Source organism: Zophobas morio, unplaced genomic scaffold (genome assembly GCF_036711695.1).
Source record: "Zophobas morio isolate AGI-343-1 ecotype UQ-CSIRO unplaced genomic scaffold, CSIRO_AGI_Zmor_V1 ptg000011l, whole genome shotgun sequence".
Taxonomy (NCBI): Eukaryota; Metazoa; Arthropoda; class Insecta; order Coleoptera; family Tenebrionidae; genus Zophobas; species Zophobas morio.
The window spans coordinates 7,032,697-7,054,632 of NW_026972116.1; the positions used below are offsets into that span (position 1 = coordinate 7,032,697).

General features: G+C 32.6%; 2 protein-coding genes and 1 long non-coding RNA gene across 3 annotated transcripts in view; 2 read left to right on the forward strand and 1 right to left on the reverse strand.

Moving 5' to 3' along the window:
* The window catches only part of LOC135126740 (monocarboxylate transporter 12-like), a 301,612-nt gene that overhangs the window by 209,082 nt on the left and 70,594 nt on the right, over positions 1-21,936 (forward strand). The gene's annotated exons all lie outside the window — the stretch shown is intronic.
* On the forward strand, positions 2,744-3,507 carry LOC135127433 (uncharacterized). Its single transcript, XR_010280229.1, has 2 exons — positions 2,744-3,095; positions 3,156-3,507. It is a non-coding gene; the product is annotated as an uncharacterized LOC135127433 (long non-coding RNA).
* On the reverse strand, positions 8,600-11,095 carry LOC135126756 (uncharacterized). The gene is made up of 3 exons (XM_064052882.1): positions 10,870-11,095; positions 10,651-10,688; positions 8,600-10,300 (listed from the first exon to the last, which is right to left on the reverse strand). The coding sequence occupies exons 1-3, from the start codon at positions 11,093-11,095 to the stop codon at positions 8,600-8,602; spliced, it is 1,965 nt and encodes a 654-aa protein (XP_063908952.1).

A 21,936-nucleotide genomic window follows, 5' to 3' on the forward strand; every position in this document is an offset into this window, starting at 1 on the left:
AGTAAATGGGTTTTCAATTGTATAAAATAACATAGTCCTACACATGTAGTTTACAACTCTGAATCGACTTTTCACCCGTAACGTCCAGATTTTTGGAAAAAAAATCAAAATTATAAAACAACATTTTGAAATTTAATTTTTAATCTGCTAACCAGAATACTTTGAAATGTTGCAGATGTTTTAAGGCTATAAAGAGCATCATAAATCTTTAGTCAAAAAATATTTGCTTATCGCCTCCAAAAACTTGATGACGTCAGCTCAAAAGTTTGTGGAATAAATCATATCTAAAATGTACAAAATATGATGAGTCTGTACTTGTGATCTATCACTCCATTCATATTTTTTGGATTTGCATATACAGGGTGACTCAAAAAAATTAATGAATGCGTAAATATATTTTATTGATTTAATCAGGAACTACAAAACGGAATGCTTTGAAATCTTGCAGATGTTTTAACGTCATAAAGAGCATAATAAATGTTTAGTCAAAATATATTTGCTTATCCCCTCCAAAAACTTGATGACGTCAGCTCGAAAGTTTGCCGAATAAATCATATCTAAAATGTACAAAATATGATGAGCCTGTACTTGTCATTTATCACTCCATTCATATTTTTTGGATTTGCATATACAGAGTGACTCAAAAAAATTAATGAATGCGTAAATATATTTTATTGATTTAATCGGGAACTACAAAACGGAATGCTCTGACATCTTGCAGATGTTTTAAGGTTATAAAGAGCATAATAAATGTTTAGTCAAAATATATTTGCTTATCCCCTCGAAAAACTTGATGACGTCAGCTCGAAAATTTGCCGAATAAATCATATCTAAAATGTACAAAATATGATCAATCTGTACTTGTGATCTATCACTCCATTCATATTTTTTTGATTTGCATATACAGGGTGATTCAAGAAAATAAATGAAAGCGTAAATTTATTTTGCTGATTTACTCAGGAACTACAAAACCGAATGCTTCGAAATCTTGAAGATATTTTAAAATTATCATAAGCATGGTAAATTTTTGATCAAAACGTATTTGGTCGTCCCCCCTAAAAAATTTATGATGTCACCACAAAATTTTGCTGAAAAAATCCTATCTAAAATGTACAAAATATGGTGAGTCTCTTCTTGTGATTTATCATTCCATTCAAATTTTTTCGATTTGCATATACAGGGTGACTCAAAAAAATTAATGAATGCGTAAATTTATTTTATTGATTTAATCAGGAACTACAAAACCGAATGCTTTGAAATCTTGCAGATGTTTTAAAGTTATAAAGAGCATAATAAATTTTTAGTCAAAATATATTTGGTTATCTTCTACAAAAAACTGATGACGTCAGCTCAAAAGTTTGCCGAATAAATCGTATCTAAAATGTACAAAATATGATGAGTCTGTACTTGTGATTTATCATTCCAATCATATTTTTGGATTTGCATATGCAGGGTGACTCAAAAAAATTAGTGAAGACGTGAATTTATGTTATCGATTTAATCAGGAATTAGAAAACCGAATGCTTTGAAATCTTGGGAATATTTTAAAGTTATTATAAGCATGGTAAACTTTTGTTCAAAATGTATTTGTTCATCCCTCCTAAAAAAATTGATGACGTCACCCTTAAATTTTGCTGAATAAATCCTATCTAAAATGCAAAAAATATGATGAGTTTGTACTTGTGATTTATCATTCCATTCATATTTTTTAGATTTTCTTAAGAGGTGGTTCAAAAAAATTAATGAAGTCAATTTATTTTATTGATTAAATTAAAGGCAACACTTATTATTAGTATTACACCCCAGCCAACCCAATTTGGTAGACACAAAATTTGTTAAAGGAAAAACTCGGTTGAAACATAAGGGTAGCACGCTTATTTACATCGACTTTAACATTACAGACGTGCGTTTGTTTTGTTCGTTGACTAGGTTCCGCGAATGTGGAATAGAAATGTTTATAATCAACCAATTGTGAATTTCACCGTCAAGAATTAAAATAAAACCCAATGTTTTATATAATAAGCGGAAGTCGAAGCAATAAAACCGATGGTCGTTTTGTTTACAGTTTCTCTGGTTTGACTCTCACGTATGCTGTTACGTTTGTCATCTTAAATTAAGAATGTTTATACATAAACGATTTTCAGTTGCCCCTCATATTACTAGACAGCGGATTTCTGTCGGGCTACGTAACGATTATAGAGGGGGACGTGCTGGATTCCATAAATATAATTAACGATTTATTAATCAAACGGCTAAGTAAATGAGAACGGGAATTAACAGCAGAGTGCAACGAAACAACGTTATTCTAATCTCAAATAAACGAAGTGCAGTCCGCAACGGCAATGAATTCGCATCCCGTGCGAGCCGTACCGAGTTTGACCTTGCCTAGCCCGACAGAAATCCGCTCTCTAGATATTACACACCGGCGCCGTATACGTGAGTAAATTGTTTCGTTATTTTATTGATTATAAGAAATCAATATTCAAAACGACCCAATTCATTTTCCCGAAAATTTGGGAACACAATAATTTTATTCTTAGTATTACACTACATCTATCCCAACTGATATACGTGTCCTTGCAAAAATGTTGATGACGTCATCACATTTTTTTTTAAATTCCCACTACAAAAATGTAATGAGAAAAAAAAAACACAATAGGCATGCAGTCGTCAAGTTTCCGACAGCGAGGGAAGTACTGTCTAAACTCTTTAGACCAATTTTTTACAATTACTTCCAACTTTGTAAAATAATCCAGTCTACCGGTGAAATCACATGCATACTGTGAATTGTTGATGCGCACGCAATCATTACTATAACGCTTGCAGGTTATAACAAGTTGGAGTGCATTAGTTGTGGTAATATATTTTGTACAAAATAGTGTATTTTGTTGTTAAAGGTAAGTACTTTACTATTCTGGTTTACTATTTTCCTCCAGTTACAAAAGTACACTTTCCAGGCGGATAATTACTTACTATAATTTGCCCATGTCATCTTTAATTGTTATGTTAATGCAATTTTTATCACAGGGTGATGATATGAATAATTTAAATGAAATTATCAAGGTGGCTGCGCCATGTGTAATTGAAATAGGCAAGTATTTAAAACGTCTTTGTACCTATAACATTTTAATGTATTTTTGTATTTTTCTAGAGAGCGATCCACAAACAATTTATCACGTAGTTTTAGAACAACAAGTAGTGATTCCAAGTGTTGTCACTTTAAAAGATGCAGTATCTTGGGCGTTTGGATTATATTTTATAATGAATTTAGAATATCCAGACGAAGTATCAGCAGTTTTGGAAATGATGCAAAGATTTTTTTTGAAAATACATCCAGATCAAGTATCCAAATCAAAAAGAATAACACCAACAAAACGCAAAGTAATTGGCCTTATGAACAAATTAAATTAATGTAAAGTATATACAACATCAATGACTTTGTTTTGTGTTTATGATTTTATTACATGTTTATTATGTTTTTCACCATAAAATAAAAGGTTCACTTTGTCCGACATGGTTTCTTTGATTAAAACTAGTACTAAAAATAACAATAATTTGTGTAAATTTACATATCAATTCACGGAAATTTACATACCAATTCACGGAAATTTACATACCTATTCACGGAAATTTACATATTTTATTGTAAATTTACAATCGTCAAAATTACATTTTACTTGTAATTTTACATGTTCTTTTGTAATTTCGATTTACATTCAAAAAGTAAATATCACATTCAAACTTAAAAATACATTTCGTTGGAATATTACCCTTATTATCTCGGGTTACAAATTACCTGTGATTTTCACAGTAAATTTACAAGTAAACTTTTTTCTGTGTACGATGATCGTAATTTAAAATCGGCGTGGATAACACTCAACACTTTATTTCTCCATAATCGTCAACTGAATAATAATCGTTCCCGAAGGTGGCATCTATTTAAACCCATACTCTCCTTGTACAGGTTTCGTGATCGAGGTTTTTCTGGACTACCCATCGCGATTCCAGGCTTTTCTTTAGCGAACGTCGCTCGGCCGCCATCACCGACGATTAGTCACCCATCATCGACGCACATACTAGAAAGCACATAGGCATCGTACCGGGACGGCGTATGGGTTTATTTCGTAACAGTATATGTGTCACATCTTATCGCAAAGACTAGAAAGTTCTCCGAGCTCAAAATTGACAATAGGATTATTGCAAAAGTCAGAATTAACTACTAGATAACTATGTTTGACACATTTTATAAAAATAAATTTATAAAAAGAGTTACATTATGGTTATGAATATGATATATGTACTTTATGTTGTACTGAAAATTGAAAATATTAACTATAGCAGTATCATCTACAAATAAGGTAACAATATTTTATCAAGTGTAACGTTTAAACATAAGCCGTTAACATAAATAATAAAGAAAAGGGGGCCAAGAATCTAGTGATGCGGCTCAGAAGCATAAAAAATTTGTGGAGGATTATTGAAATAGAGAGTTTGGTATCTATCACATAAATAAAATTTTATTATAAAAACTTCCTCTGACACCACAGTAGTAGAACTTATTCACCAGCAAGTTATGTGCATGCTTTGGATAACTTAAAAAATGTTGCCAGAGTTTGACTACCATTTCTCAAATATTTTCTGACAAATCTAAAATGATTAAAATTGTAGGCTTATTAGCTCTAAATCCATATTGTTGATTTCTAAAAACTTCCCATTCTTATTATTTAAGACAATTTCAAATACCTTTGACAGTGTAGGAAGAAAACATATAGGGCGGAAACTATCGGGTAAATTACCGTGCGTTTTTTTGTAGAATGAAATGAGTTGGCCACGTTTAACTGTTTCCGAAATATACATTCATTGATTACATTTACATTTTTTGATTATATTTGCTAATTTTTTTAGATATTTCTTGATGATTTAGGTGTAGATGTTATACCTTTAGTATTAAAACTGTAAAAGTTTTTAATTCCGACTTCTGACTCATCGGCTTCTTTAAAAAGTTGGTCGAAAGTTAATTCAACAGAACTTGCCTCCCCCTTGAAATATAGTCTGACAAATCCCACTTTTTTGACAAATTATAAAATTTGATTCTACTGTTTTCGTTGTGATAACCTCCATAAATAACACCCCTGCAGCCCCTGCTCCACGGGGCGCAAATTTCAAGGAGGCACGGTCCGCATGTTCTTAACTTCCACTGTTTATGTTTATACTTCTAAAGAATTCGAATATTAGTACGTTCAGGTTACAAGTAACAGTATCAGCGGTTAAAAGAAAATAAAATGCGATTGAATTTGTCTCCTCAACGGAGCACTAATTACTTAAGAAAAGTCAGTTTATTTTTTAAAACACTGAATGTTTGGTGTAAACTCTCATAAATTTGAAGTACATTTAGACCAACATTTTGTTTATATAAAGGTTTTCATCACACTTTGTGATATAAATTTTTAATTTACATTCAGCTACTACTATTAATTTTTTTGCACAAAAATGCAAATTTTAAACATTTGATGACTGAGAATTCTACCTAATACGTATACTAAAAACAAGAGAAATTAATAATAAATGAAAAATGCACCTATTATTGAATTTTTACCTCTAAGGTAATTTTCTTGTTCTTATGATATGACCCACCATACATGCCCCCGTCTGTACCAGATTTGTTTCACACTTTCCTGATTTAGAAGCAGGTCACGAAATTCACCGTGTATTACATAAAGTGCGTTGTTTTGGTAAACATGTTTTGGGAAATATTAATACGGTTCCTATAAACGCAATTAATAATTTCAAGTAAAAACTGTGACGAATCAGTAAAAGTATTAATTAACATAAACAGGGATACAGTAAGACATAGCATTCACAATCAAACAGTAGGTACGTTTTTAAATTTACAAAATCTACTAGTCACACTTACAGTCAAACTGATTTTAGTCAAAGAACTGCAAGCTCTTGTATCACTAAGCTAGTAAAAGCTATGCATTTACAACCAATTAATCCAGGTCTTTACCATTTCAAACTTAATTGTCAGCAGTACCAAGAGTAAAGTAATTATTCATGGTGAACAACCTCATTTATTTTGTCTGTCTGAACTGCTGATGATAATATGGGTCCGAATTGAGACAGTGTTAATTTATTTTCCATCCAAGTGACATTTCCTGAACTGATACTCTAGATAGTCGGTTGGATGCCATTGACTCGCATCTACTAAACATCTTCATACAGTGTAAAGATCAACATATACCTAATCTTCGTCATATTTTCAGAAGTATGATTAATACACTAAGATGCGATCGACAAATCGGCCTTCACGGCTTCATTGGACGAGGGGGAGGTTTTTTATCGTCTGTTATTCACAAGGGGAAATTAAAATGATAACTAAAAACCAGTGTCGACTGAGGACGATTTTTTTATCGCACATTACTTTTTTTATTTGCTCGATAAATAAAATTAAATCAAGGATTACAACGATGTATTCGATAAAGTCCAAACGATTCAACCAACTACAGCAGTAGCTGGCAGAATTTCAAACTAGTGGTTAATCTGAAGAAATGTAGTTCTAACAGGGATCCCAGTTCTTCGATGTATCCTGGAACTTCTTTCGAGTATTGATTGTCCATGAATTGTCCCTAACCCAAAAACCCATTAAAGTGCCCTAGGTCGACATCAATTGCGATGGCAATGAACTTAGATTACACTTTATCGACATATCTCGTACTGATCTGAATATTGTGCAGTCAGGTCATGATCATGAAAGACGTTAATTGCATTCCGGTTACTCCCATTTTCTTCACGATATGTTGAATTCTTTTTTTTTATTCCTGTTCGGAATATTTCAATTTACGTTCTCTTGGATCATTGAAAGTACCCATTGTAATATTAATATTTCTATCTTATCCGAAACAACGCACAGTCATGGAGCCTAATAGTAAAAATAGTTGGAGAAAAAGATGTTCTTTTGCGTCATCGGACCTCGTAAGATTTCTGAACGTCATCCAACGCCCTGATTACTCGTCACAAAAACATTGTTTGTACTTAATAAACAAATAACTATTTCCTATAGTTTTCGTAGTAATTGTTTAATGTTAGTAATTCGTTATTTTTTGTAGGTACTACTTTAAAGACAATTATGTATGTTCCCATCGAAAAGAAATTTTTACAATTTTACTTGGAATTCTTTTTGTAAATTGTTCAGCGCTAAACCAAAATTTTATGTATATCGTACGGTATCTCAATGTAGTATGGGTTTTTTTGTTAGCGAATGTCTGAATCTGATGAATCCACAATACTGTAAACCAAATTCTCAACGATTACATCCCAGAAAAAAATTCCATTCTCAACATGTTTGACTTTAAAACCTGCGGCACGCTTAAGTCAACAGCCAAAAAAGAAGTTTTTCAGCACGAACACATGCTCATCCTCATTGTTCCGAACTTGATTGAACATCAATTATTCTGCGTTCCTCTGCAGCGATTACCCAATTTATTTATAGCCTTGAAGGCTCGCAAATGCATTCAACTGCTAAAAAACTGCTGGCATAAAAAGTTGCTCTTGATAATAATAAACAGAGCTATTCACATTTTCATTGCTTTTGCTCGAGGCGACAAGCTTTCGAGACTCATTTAAATGTTGTGACTATTAGTGGGGGCTATTTCGTAACAGTAAAGTGGATTTGGCCCTAAAAAACACCCTAACTTCAAAAATTTTATGTGGGAGACATCGGTAATCCCGGAAGTGATCCAGTTTTGGTCATAAAATATTTTATGACTGACGATCGAACTTATGCAAGTACTCCAAAGTTTTACAAAGAAGAGCATTTTCACCTAGATTCGGTTCGAATTTTTAGAGTTCTATTGTGACTGAGTTTTATATAACTTTTAACAATATTATTTGACGAAGATTTATGTTCTTAAAGTTTGTGGGGATTAGGAAATGTATGTTCTTTAAACATTGTTTGTTATTTTTACGGTGCTTTTGCGAAGTTTGCTCGTTTGTCAACAAGTAATGTGTTCCTACATTTTAGAATTCTGCCAGGAATTTATTTATGGCTTGTTAAATTAGTCTTAATTAATGATAATTCTGAGGTAATTAGCATTTTTCTGATATTATAGGATGTTTACACTGCAGCTAACCAGGTCCACGACCAGATCATCATTTTTACTAAAATTCCCGATCGAATTAATGTTAATAGCCATTAATAATGATTTGAACAAATATGGTCAAGTTCGGTCGATTCGATGTTTTTATTTGTTGATATGTCACATAATTCTAATGATAGAACGTACAACGATTTGTCCTGCTGGAAGCGCTTCAAGAAGTACTTTTGTGCAACAGGGTCCGGTCCTGCCAGAAGGACGTAAAATTAGGTGCCCTGTCCTTCCGGCAGGACTTACGTTCTGATGTTGGTCACATGGTACGGCGCGCAAATTGACCAGAGGCGGCGGGGAAAGTTATTTTAATAAATAAATGGATTTATAATAATATAATATCCTTAAAAAAAAACAAATTCACATTTAAAAATAAACTTTATTATCAGAAATGTAAGAAATCAACACTATTTTTGCATATTGTAATAAAATAAATTGTATAACAAAAGGCTTTTTTAAGCAGGAATTCCATTTCGGATGTGGTAAACAAAACAGTCTCTGCCTGTCTGAGGACTACACATTACAGCCCTTTCTCCACAAGGTACACAAAAATATGATGCCTTTTGCTGCACTTTTTTGATTCTGGAGCAAATAATACATTTTCTTTGAATGCGTTGTTTATTTGGGTTTGTGGAACTCAACGGCTTTAAAACATGTGGATCATTATTATTATTGGAAACATCTAATTCGTGAGGAAGGGACTGATGTCTATCCACATTTCTTTTTTCCGTTGGTCCATTGATTAATTGTATGGCCAGATTTTCTGTAAAAGTTTGATGATCTACATTTTTAGAAGCAAAATAATTATATGCCAAAAAAGCATTCGTTTCTATTATTCCAAATAAACTAGCATACATTCTGTGCTCCCAATTTTGTGTATTCCATACTGTTTCTAAAGATAGTCCACTTTGACGTATGTGGTTGTGAATGTCAATCGCAGGGGCTCCATCAAAGTATGTTTGAACCAGTTTTGGGCGTTTCACTGATTTATAATACAGATTGCCTTCTTCGTCGAATCTTCGTTTTTTACACGGTTCCCCGTCTATTGTGGTCCCACAGCTACCAATAAATGTGTGAACTTTTCGATCTCTCCAAGCAAGAGCTATGAGTTTTGTGTTGTTAATTTCTGCGGTAGCAGTTGCATATCTTCCCTTTTCTTCAGGGCATTTGCTTTTTATTATTTTTGAAGGATAATTTGTCGTAGCGACTTTGACGATCCCTAAGAAATATAATCCCCTTTTTCTCAACTCAACAGTAGTTTTGACTGATCCAAACCAAGCATCTCCAATTATCATTCTGCTCGTTCCATGCCATTTTTGAGTGAGACGTAAGGTGGTAGCTGTTCCCGCGCCCAATTCTCTTTGCCATCTTTTTTCTTGCATTGCGTCTTTTCCTTCGTTTATTTCCATCTGCAACATAATGCGCGTTTGTGCGTCAGCCAGTGTTTTCATTTCACAACCGACGCCTTTAGGTTTTCTTTTGATTTTTATAACAGCCGGCATTCCATTTTGATGTGCTCCTTTGCCATACCAAGAAAACATGGATTCGTCGCAAGTTAGCTTGTAGCCAGCAGTCATGATACTTGGCCATTTTTCGTTTAAGAAATTAACTAAGGCCCGGGGCTGAAACCATTTATCGTCTCCAACATCTTCGTCGGGATTGGCAAAAGATAACGCGTGCATAATTTCTTCAAACCGGTGCAATCCTAAGCCAAATCGTTTTCCAAATGCAGCGGGAGGAAATACGCCAGTATCTGTATTTTTCCAGTACTTTCGTCTTGGAGTTAGTGTATTAACACTCATTGCCAGTAACATTCCTATAAATTTATACAATTCTTGTCTGGAGATTGGTTTTCTGCCTTGTGCCAATTTTAAATTAGTGTAGTGTAAGATTAAATTGAGTTTTTCTGTAGGGAAAAATAATTCAAAATAATCGAGTTCACTCATATTCATCATATCAGTTGTGGTTAATTTTGGTTTATAATAACCTTCTTTATATTCATCATTTTCTATATTTTCTGTAAACGTCCATTTTGTCGAGTGTGCCAGAATTGTATCGTTCTGTGTTGGCAAATCGTCTTCATCAGAAGATGAAGAGCTTGATGAAGAGTCAGATGTGTCTGAGAGTTCATATCGTCGACTTCGTGAAGGCCCAGCCTGTGAAATCAAAAATATAAGTTGTAAAGGTTTTAGAAAACAAACATGTCGCAAACAAATTAGAACGTGTCTACAAAGAATTAGAGATCTATTAATACAGTATTTTTTTGAGAAATTTCTTTCAGGTGTTATCTTGAAAATTTACGATTTATATATACTTTATGATTCGATCCATTGACACGCGAAAAGCAAAACATTATGTATGAAGTGCACATGAAAGAAATTATATATATTTTGCAAAAGACGAATACTCCTGAATACTAAGAGAAATGAGAAAAGTTAGTAATTTATACATATAAAGTGTTAGTAAGTAATAGACAATATGAATATAAGATTTAGACGTAGGATACCTGAGGTGTACTGGCACCATCACCATGTGAACTTTGTACTGTTAGAAAAAGAAATATTAATTAATAATTTAAAATTAGTGTTGATGTATTTAAAAATTTAAATACATATTTTTGTTTTAATTTTTTATTAATCTATATTATTGTGTGCAAAATTTAGTTAAATTATTATTATTAGCGAATTGTAACCAAACAATAACATTGAAAGCATAATTTACATACCTTTTTCAATCTTGTCCAGGTCTTGAAACCGTACTTTGGTTGTTTTGCTATCAATATCCCATACTATTGATATTTTATCATTATTTTTAGCAGTAACTGTCCCCCAACATAACGCTGTCGAAAAATTATCACCAAAATAGCACCTACTCCACGAGTTGTCACTGTCTTTTGGATCAAACTTGGTAGCACGTATGGCTACGCGCGTACCTAACGAAATCTTCTCCATGACTGGTAAATTTTGTCACAGAAACGTGATTTTTGCATGCCTGAACAGGAAAAAAATCCAGTTTTTTCCGGATGTATAACAGAGTCTTGCTAGCAGGCCAGAAAGTTCTCTTATAAGCGATTTAAACTGGTAGGACGGAGAGGACTGGGAGTCCTGCTGGAAGGACGTTGTACGCTCTATCACTAAACTTGCCTAGTAGGTGTCCATTAACTAGCCCATAAATCACTGCAATTAATTAAATCTTTAATTTTACCAATTGTCATAAAGTAGTGTCTTTGTGTTTTTTTTTAAACACACACAAGTAGCAATATTAACACAAAACTTTTCCCACGATAGAAAGAGACTCTTTATTACAAACTGATGCATCCTGCTGCGAAAAGCCAGACTGTGTCAAATCATAAATTAATTAACTCGCCATATACAAAATCGCTTAATTATTATTCATTGATGGTCTTAATTATTTACGTCACCAGACATGAGTCATTTGTTTCAAACGTGTCAATTAATTTACCCCTGAAATGGACTGAGCTTTCAAATTATGATGGATACCTGGTTTCCTAGAAAAAATAAACAACCAATTAAATGGGTTCATTTTTTTCAAATGCACTTCTTCAACGTCGTACAGAAAAAAGTATGATGAATTAAAACCATTTATAATGACAAGAAAAATCTAATTATTGATTTAGACCATGAAATAATCACTCGATTAATTATTGTATTCCTAATTTGACAACCAACTGTCACAAACCTACAGTTTATTATATTTCACTAAGTTAGTAAGAAGTGATATAATGACACAAAATATTGCCAATAATCTACCACTGGATATTTTTCAGGAAACTATGGTAGATACAAAGCGAGATCGCTTAGTTATTTACTGTTAAACTTTTGATTGTTTTCCACTAAACCGGAAGTAATATGTTAATAACGTTCATTGATTTCTGCCAATTCAATTCAATTCTGATTTTTTATACAAACAGTAGTCTATAGTCTATACATAGTTTCATCACACTGATGAAATGGAGCAGTGTAGGTATATAAACAATATCACATTCGTATCAACTATGTGATTGAAAACACATAGCATAATTAGCATACGAGTACATGAAATTTTTCCTTTTAAGATACGCTGGACAAATGGTTCATATAATTCTAATTTTATGTATTAAACTTCTTTGTGTTCAATAAACTGTTCAATTTTCTCTAAACTGTTTAATTATGAAAAAACAGTTTAATTATAAATTTATAATTCCACTAGTGACTTATGGGCCTTCTAATGTGTAATCGGCAATTTTATGACCTTATAATCAAGAGGTGTTGGATAAATTATATAAACTTTTCGTAGGATATAAAATAAATCGGTTCATGCATTTATTTTCTCAAAAATTCTGTGTTGATAAAGTAGGACATTGGTTGGAATTAGACTGTCTGATAAAGGCAACTTTAGTATTTAATTATATCCTACATTTCGAATTATATTACTTGAAATTACAAAAAAAGTATAATACCTATTAATAACTTAATACCATTCTACATACAATAAAGAATTCAAAACAATATTTTTGAAGAAGATGTGTTGAAAATAAAACAAATTTTTTGGAAAGTTTTCACTCAGTGATCAGTCGGCTCATCATGCTATTGACTAAAGTGATTTTAGTGAAACATTTAATGCTGAAATTTATTGCATCTTAGATAGATATAGATTTGCACCCGAAGTACCAAGGGTAAATTTAGTGAGATGAGGTGTATGATATACTCAATGAAATCGGTTTTCATACTTAACTGGACCGTATATTTAGGTTTCAAATTGTAAAAATAACTGGTAAACAAGCTGGCCTAAAATTATTTAGAATGGACTCCTTCGCACCTGAAGTCAAATCTCAAACAAATTCAGTGTCTTAGAAAAAACATATCGACGAGGACGGGATTCAAACTCACGGGCGCAGAGTTCAAATTGCTTAAATTCAACACCTTATCATCTCGTACGTGCGCAGGATATCGGTTACATAAAACACGCGGTAGATATCACACAAACATTTTTGTAAAGTTATTGTGATTAAAAAACAAGGCGGACTCATAAACCTCAAGCACACGAGTATATATCTTCTAATATATAAAATTCTCGTGCCACAGTGTTTGTAACCAAAGTCCTCCGAAACGGCTTGACCGATTTTTATGAAATTTTTTGTGTATATTCGGTAGGTCTGAGAGAATAGGTTGTAAACTATTTTTTATACCCCTAGGTGATACGGGTGGCCTACCCAAAAAATGTTTTTTACTTTTATTTTTTTAAGATTTGGCATCAAAAAATACATATAACCCTAAATTTTCACCCTTATTTTATAAAATGTAAAGTATTTACAAAGCAAATTATAGGGTCAGGGTGATTAGCCAAGTTTTAATTACCGTTCTATAATCTACACGATATTCCTAACATACATTTAAAACTGGACGGATGCAGTAGTTTAGAAGAGAATCTAAGAAAGATTGACAGATTGACACAAACAGCAGACGGTAGATAGACAAACGGAAATGGGTGACCTATTATTTCGTACTCTAGAGTTCATGAAACGTCTATAAAACATAAAAATAGCCATTCGTAAAATGGACCCCCTTACAATACTTTCTCAGCGTGGGATATAACAAGTATTATAAACTCAACTCTGTCTGTATATGGCGGAGTGGAAGTCAAGAAAGCGAAGAGCTATATCATCGTAGTTGTGATAAAATATCGTGTTTTATTTTAGTTATATAAAACTGGTACATGTTTAATACTGCTTTAATCCGATATTTTAGTCAAATTACATATATACAGCCTGATTTAGACCACTACTGCATAACTTCCACGGCGAATTATATGGCAAAAAATAAGTAAAAAGTTCTAGTAAAATTACCATTATTTCTCAAAAATAGAGTAGGTAAAGAATTTTTAATTTGCTGCGTTATCAAATCTGCCATCCACTACTATTTATTTTATTAGCAAAAAAAAAGTACTTGCTTATTGCAGCTTGGTTGCCTTGGAGATGTATAAATTATTATTGAACGAATTGGTACCAAGGTGTCGTAATAATAAATTGTTTTGAACACTTAACCACAGTGGAAAATAATTTTGATAATTCACGAAATTTTAGTATTCTCTGATAGTCATTTTAAACAAATGGCCATGCTAACATTAGCATTATCTACTTATTCTTTCCATATAATTCCTCATTAAAATTATGGAGTAGTGTTATGTATACAGGCTGATTTCGAAATGGGGAATAGTTCACAATAAGATTTATTGCTCTGTGTGAAGTTCACGTTCCTAAGTGGTAGCAATATGTAGAAAAAATATAAGTATTATTCAATGAGTGACAGAGTGACTAGGATTAAGTACCTAAAAAGCGACATACTGATAAGCAACGTGCAAAAACACGGTAAGGGCTAGTCATGTATCAGTTGATTGCCGTCGTGTGTTCGGTTAACGTCTTTGACAATGGTGAATTTTTCCAATCCATCTACATGGTAATACTTTATGGTGTGGCTGATGGAAACGCCAGGTTGGCCTGCAAATTGTAGATCGGGCGGTTTCCAAATCGCGTGATTCCCTCTGCACCAACATCAGTGGTACAGCATCTCCGAGATCATGGTAGCTTCAAGCCTCAAACTCACGATCGTGGCCGTGATAGGATCGAAGAAATACTGCAAGCTGAAGAACAAATTTTGGAACTCGTCGAAGAAGAGCCCGACATCAGCACTCGCCGACTTGCAGTTGAAGTTGGAGTTCAGAGTTTCTAGTGCATCGTACATTAAAAGAACAAGGCCTACATCCATGCCACGTTCAAAAAGTGCAAGCTTTGCAGCCCGCTGATGTTCCACGTCGTGTAATTTTTTAAATTGCATGCTGTTTACGAATAAAGTAGGATTCACTCGCACGATACGTTTTGCCGTGGTTACAATATATTTCACAATCACCCTGTATAGAACAGAATGAAATTATTCATTACAAATTAAATACACAATATGTAACAACAATTTTTTTAAGATATACAGAATTAAAACTAAGCTAGACAAAAAGCGTTCCAAAAAAAAATATTTGTTTACAATATGAACACGTCGAAATTTGCCCACATATGTGTTCAGAAATTTAGAAGTATTAAAAATAACAAAAAAAGTAATTTAAGTATATTATTATGATGTTTAGGTCTTGTAACCACTGCAGGCATTACCACCATCATTATTTTCTTAGACACACCACTTACCCGGGAATGACCAGCATTTTGTCATTATGAGTACTTAGACCAAGTAAAGAAAAGTAAAACAAGTTCCGAGATCCTAGAATTGCAGCATACAGTTCCGTCTGCTATTTTTCTCTAATCTAATTTCATTCCCATGAGGTTAGCCGTAGCTACAGATTAGCGCGTATCACCTGAAAAGTGATCTACGCTACTCTGATCTATTTGTGCTAACCTATTCTGACTAACATGATAAGACAGTTACTGTAATAATGTAAATGTAAAGATTACAAATTCTCAGCTAAACTGTTTGGTACTGATCTTTTTAGCCAAATCAGTAACATTTTTTTTTTGTTAATTATTCTCATTATTGTTAATGTTAGATACAGCGATAAATGACATTATTTATTACTTTTAGGTGAAAATTAACTTATTGTTGATAAATGAAATGCATTACTCGATCGCTCTTGTAGCAACCCTCACTGTACAAAAAAAGAATTTGTACGTACTAACCGTTCCAAAAAACATTAATTCCAGATCGAGACGCTCAAAAAACTTTCTTAGGTATTTCAAAAAGCTTTAATTAGGATTCAACCAAATGAACGATACGTTATTTACGTCTAGTGGGTTGTGAAATTCATTTATTAGTGTACCGCTTTATTTGATTTTTTGCTAAATTAATTAATCTGCTAATTAGTTGTCAACCTTTGAATCAAATTTTAATGTTTATTTCTTTAAATCACAAAATAGATCTACGGAAAAATGTAGACTCTAGAATAAGATAAATTTATTATCGACGCCTATTTTCGGTCTGAAAAAGAGATTGATGGAGAATGGCAATACCCAACTTCTGCCGCCGAAAAACTAATTTTCCGAAAGCGGCAAATTTTTTGGTCAAGTCGTATTTACGGCTCTCTTAGCTGTAAATCATTTATTAATACCCTGTATTAATAATAATTCGATAAACATTTATACATAAGTACGTTAAACTGTGATTTTTTTGGAAAAGTGGTAAAAAAGTCTAAAAAATTAATTATAGTAGTCGCATGTTTGTATACGTAATAAACATAAATCGTTCATATACCTAATACATATTTAAAACAGTTGACAAACTTTAGAAATCAAAAGTCAACAACAAAATAAAAATGGTAAAATCCGAGTATTAATTTGCTACTTAACCAAAATAAATTATTCTTAACTCTGACACGTCAAAATTCATTTTCACTATAATACTCGTCGTAAGACCACCCATCATCATAACCTAACCATTCTCCGCAACTAATTTTAAAATGTTGCACGTGGATTTAAAATTCAAAAATACATTTTCTATGGGTCAAAACGGATTCATTTGTTTATAGACTGCCAATTAATGGCCGGTAATGCGCTATTTTTGTCCGCATAGACAATCATAAACATTGACAATGTAAACGCATCAAGTGCCGGTGGATGATCCTTGCTTTACCAAATTCAAACAACAGTCCACTCCGCAATGTCAATAACTTCTGTTTCGGATCAATCATCGCATTTTCCAGCGGCTGGCTTTGTCTGTTTTCTTGTAATCTCCTGAGGAATATAAATGACAGGATTCCGTGGAACAAGTCGCCGCGTTCTTGCCAATAATCCGAATTGTTCGAATGCTTACAATAGTGTCTTGTAGGTGAAAATTTTTTCAACCTGAATGGAGCCGCTACGTGTTTACTGCCAGTGTTCATGGAGTAAACGATAATTAATCAAGCCATTAGACAATCGCACCGCTCCGTAGCCTATAAGTAAGTACCGTCGATCGTAGAAACGTAGTCGTATCATTCATCAGATGTGTCAAAAATAGGCGCATATCGCCAAGCCCAAAATGCTAATTCGATATAAATTCAGTTTATTTTTAATAAGTGGGGCACGATCAAACTTTTATAGCGATCTGTTTATTCCATTAGTAAAGATAAACGGAAAATATGAAGAATTAACAAGCGCGGGTTTTCCTTCTGGACGTCTCTCTTTCATCTGACATATTTATAAGCGGACGTTAAATACGGGAGTATTAATAATTCGTTTAATTATGTGTTTGAATTTGCAGACATTTTTACACCTCATTACTGGGCTACATCTGTCGATCGAAATCGTAAATCAGGATTATAAAACGACAGGAAAATGGACCGATTTTGCAGATGCGCTCGGTGTCCAACGACAAATGCTGCCAAACATAATACCACTAACATTATTTCACTGCCGGTTTTTCGAAGATGCTCGTTTTGGCAGGAGATGCGACCGTTAGATTATAATGTTTAGAATCTCTATTCCTGAACGTTTTGGGTCTTTAAGCCCCATTTCCTAAAAATCGCTTAGTGTGTTCCCAAAATTTATAGGTCTAAAGCCATTCTGATAAAAAACATTCGTCTAATGTGTATTAAAACAAAAACTTTACAGAGGAAATATATATTTCTAAACAAAGAAAGCTAATAAACATCTGTTATGAATTTCAAAAATAATTATTATATCTACAAGTACATAAATATAGCATTATTTTTATAAATTACAGTGAGTCATTTAATCCTCAATGAAATGTACAGTATTTGTCTTAAATATGGAAACTGAATGTTTTGAGAACAAAATGGGTAATAATTCTACATGATGTAATTATTCTTGGGATTTCAATGTTCCTGATTTTATAGACGTAGCAGGATCTAGGACATTCTAACACTACTTGCTATAGCTTTCGTAAAGAAGTTTTTGCAAATTTGTACCATCAAATCTGATTAGTTGACTGGTATATTCTTAATGAGTGTATAGATCCCAATACTGCTTCTAAATCTTTTGATGATATATTGCATAGTCTCCTGGATACTTTTGTGCCTAACTACAAAGCGAAAAAGTTAAGTTTTCCAGTAGGGTTCACGCATCAAATTATTCATGACATTATTAACATTCACAAGAAAAATCGGTAATAATTCATAGAGTTTCAAAAAATTTTTTTCTGTACATATGATATAAACAGAGTGGTACGAAATTACCTTCAAGCATGACGTTAAATGAAGCTAATATGTCTGGGACTCATAATAGTGTAGCACACATTTTTGTCGAATGATACAATAGTTATCATTACTATCAATGTGTTTTCAAAGCCATAAGAAAGAAAATGTTAAAATACCAGATGGGATTCTTGCTTTCTTTGTGAGAGATTGTGCAGGTATTCTAGTAGAACCTTTGAGTGTCATATTCAATCTATGCATTCGTTCTGATTTTTTTCTGAATATTTCGAAAATATCTAAAATTATTCCAATCCACAAAAGTAAAAACCGTGCATGTATTAAAAACTATATGTCTATTTTCATCATTAATAATTTTGTCAAAATATTGGAGTTCTTAGTTTACGACAAACTTCATTCTCAGATTAATATTTATATTGCACCTCACTAACACGGATTTATGCATGGCAGATAACAAAGATTTTTTGCATTGCTTAGTTTACTGCTGATTCCACTGATGATGGTGGTTAAACTGATGTCATTTATTTGTATATTTCAAAAACGTTTAACAGGTTAGATTATGTTATCTTGATTAATAAAGTTACTGATTTCAGTTTTTGTCCTAGACTCATTAAACTCTTCACGCCATATTTACTTAAGAGGATATAGTTTGTTCATTGTACATTGGGATCTCTTTTTTTTAATGTTCTTATCAAATTGAGGATTTGAGGAAACTTTTGTTAAAATATTGTTCATGAAAATTTCTGCAAAAAACAGAGCCAAGGATAAAGATTGCTAAGAAAATTAAATTTTGGGGTCGTTACGTTGATGAATCTCTCGTTCTAGGTTTTCTTGATGATCTCCACTCCTTCTTAGTTTTCATCAATTCTATCCATTTTTCAATCAAATTTACCTTTGAAATTGAACAGGATAATTGCATCCGATTTTTAGATTTACTTATTATTAATAATATGCCTGACCAGTTCTTTTCACTTGATATTTATAGAAAATCCAGCACTAGTGACACTATCATACATACTTCTACTTTTCACTCTTCATCTCATAAGATCGCAGCTTTCATTTTTCTTTCTATAAATTGTTCCATATTCCTCTAAGCCACGTAGATTTCCGTCTACCTTCACTTAATCATGAAAATGTTGCATAAAACTATAAAATTAATAAAAATATAAACTTGTAACATCCAGGAGTCAGAATTAAAGAACATAAAAAATTAATTTCACAATATACCGGCACAGGTACACATGATCAAAATTGAATCCTGGATTTTTAGTTGAAATTGGTATCATGTGGTTTTCTATCATTTTCGGTTGTCAGCTGTCAAGATTGATAGATTGTTGACATTTTTAATTTACAAAATGTATCCAAAACATAACCTAAATTTATCGCATATCACGATTGACATATTTGTCACACAATTACTTTCGTTATACCAACATAAACGCAACAAAAGTTCACCTTTTTGTTTAAAAAGGACAGCCAACAGTCATTTCTGATCACGCGGTATAACAAAAACAAATTCTGCGTTTGCTAAGCATATTCTAGAATGTAGGCATTCTTTCAATCTCTAATGTTAAAGTCTTTCGTTTTAAATAAAAACACCACACTAAATTTTTTGATATTCTCAAAATTTACAAGTCTATCAAAGGCCACAAATTATCTTGTGGTAATGAAAAAACTTTTTTACTCTGTCTCCACTTCCAGCTAAAGCCCGTTTGACACAATGCAATATTTAGTACCAGATGTAATGCAAGATGTGTTACAATGTTTAATGTCTTGTGTCAAACACAATTTGTACAAAATTTCTTGTAGCAAATATTGAGTATCCCAGAATTTAGAACAGGTTCTAAATTTCTTGTACAAGATAAATTGTACATAAAATAATTTGGTGTGCAAGATATTTGGTACAATATTTCTTGTCCCAAATTTTGTACTAAATCTTGTACTAAATATTACATCGTGTCAAACGGGGTTAATTCATAAAAGTTTCCATATTTTAACCAAGTTCATGTCTAGTATGTCTCATTTTGTTCTTCGCACTTAAGTTTTTCTTCTCTTAAAGAATAAATTTTAAACTCAGTCCAATACAGTTTTCATTTTGGGTTTCTATTAGCACTAATAGAGGACGCTATTTTACATTAATAATTTGATCACGTGTTTTATTGCTTCCAGTTTCTTTTTTGTCATTGGTATTTGTTGTTAGCAGTTTTTTTGCTTTTCCCTCGGGTAAGTTTATTATTATCAATGTTCTTGTTAATTAATTCACCTTGTAGTGACCCAAACATCCCACTATAATTTGACATGTGAAAAAATTTTTAAACCCCGCCCCCCAAAAGTAAAACCCCACGTTGTGTCCAACTCCAATGTTGGAAAAGTGCCCCTATATAAAACACAAAACATGGAGGACAAAAATCGTATATTCCTCCATTCTGACAAAAAAAAAAACAAAAAGCTGTGACTAAGTGCACTTTGGGCAGGTTGAAGACCCCTTAATTTTCAACTACCTACAAAAACGTTGTGAATCAAGCAAACATATATTTCATTATCACAAATTAAAAAGAAAAAACAAAAAAAGAGAAACCTGAACCAAAGTAACTGGATGCAAATACATAAGTTATTACGATGGTGTGACGGTAAATTTAAATTCGAAAATTCAGTAAACGACCTACAGCGGACGTTGTAACGAAAATGGAATTTACGTTCCTGGTTGCAGTTTGTCGCCCTTTCTCGATGATTTTACACTGTTGACAGGTATAAGACACACTTCACATTTATATGCTCAAGAAACTTGCCGCGTATTATACTTTTTACAGGGTCTGCACAAACTAGCCAGCTGTTAAATCAAGCTGCGCGTTTCACGCCGATATGGGCCTCCCTACGAACTCTCAAGACAAAACCGGAGACTTTAACTGTGTGTTCCGCTTTCGCTACGCGAACTTGTGCCCTTTATATTTCAATTAAGTTCAAATTCTATTTCCCTCGAATTGATAACGATAGCTGAATGAATATTAAAATTCCTTAAATTATTTACGCCACACGCAAAAATTTTAACCAACAAAGAATTTACATAATGTTAGATTATGACACACTCTATCAACAATTTTAAACAACAGAGAGTTTACATAATGTTAAATTATGTCACACTCTATCCACAGTTTTAAACAACAAAAAATTTACATGATGCTAAACCATTGTTATTTCCAGTTGATAATTACTTATATCAAATCTCATTCACAGAATACCTCATAGACCAAAATTCCAACATCACATACAAACAAAAAAATAAACACATATTCAATACGATCAAAATCAGCTGCTGGTCTCGAAAATAAATGTTCAAATCAAGCCGCAAAAATAAACGATTAAATCTGGAAGAAAACTATTAAACTCCTCCCGTTCTTTGAGTTCACAAGGGTATGAATTTAACCGCAACTTTTCAATCCCATTTTTTCAAAATGGACCAACATTTAGGTCAATTTAAATTTCATAAATAAAATAAAAACATCCAGAAATTTTAATAAAACAATTTTATAAACAAAAATTTGCTACTTTATGAAACAAAATAAATTTGACCTACCCTCAATTTTCACCTCGTGTTTACACTAGTACCGTTACACCAGAAATGACAGCCAAAACAAAGTAAATATAT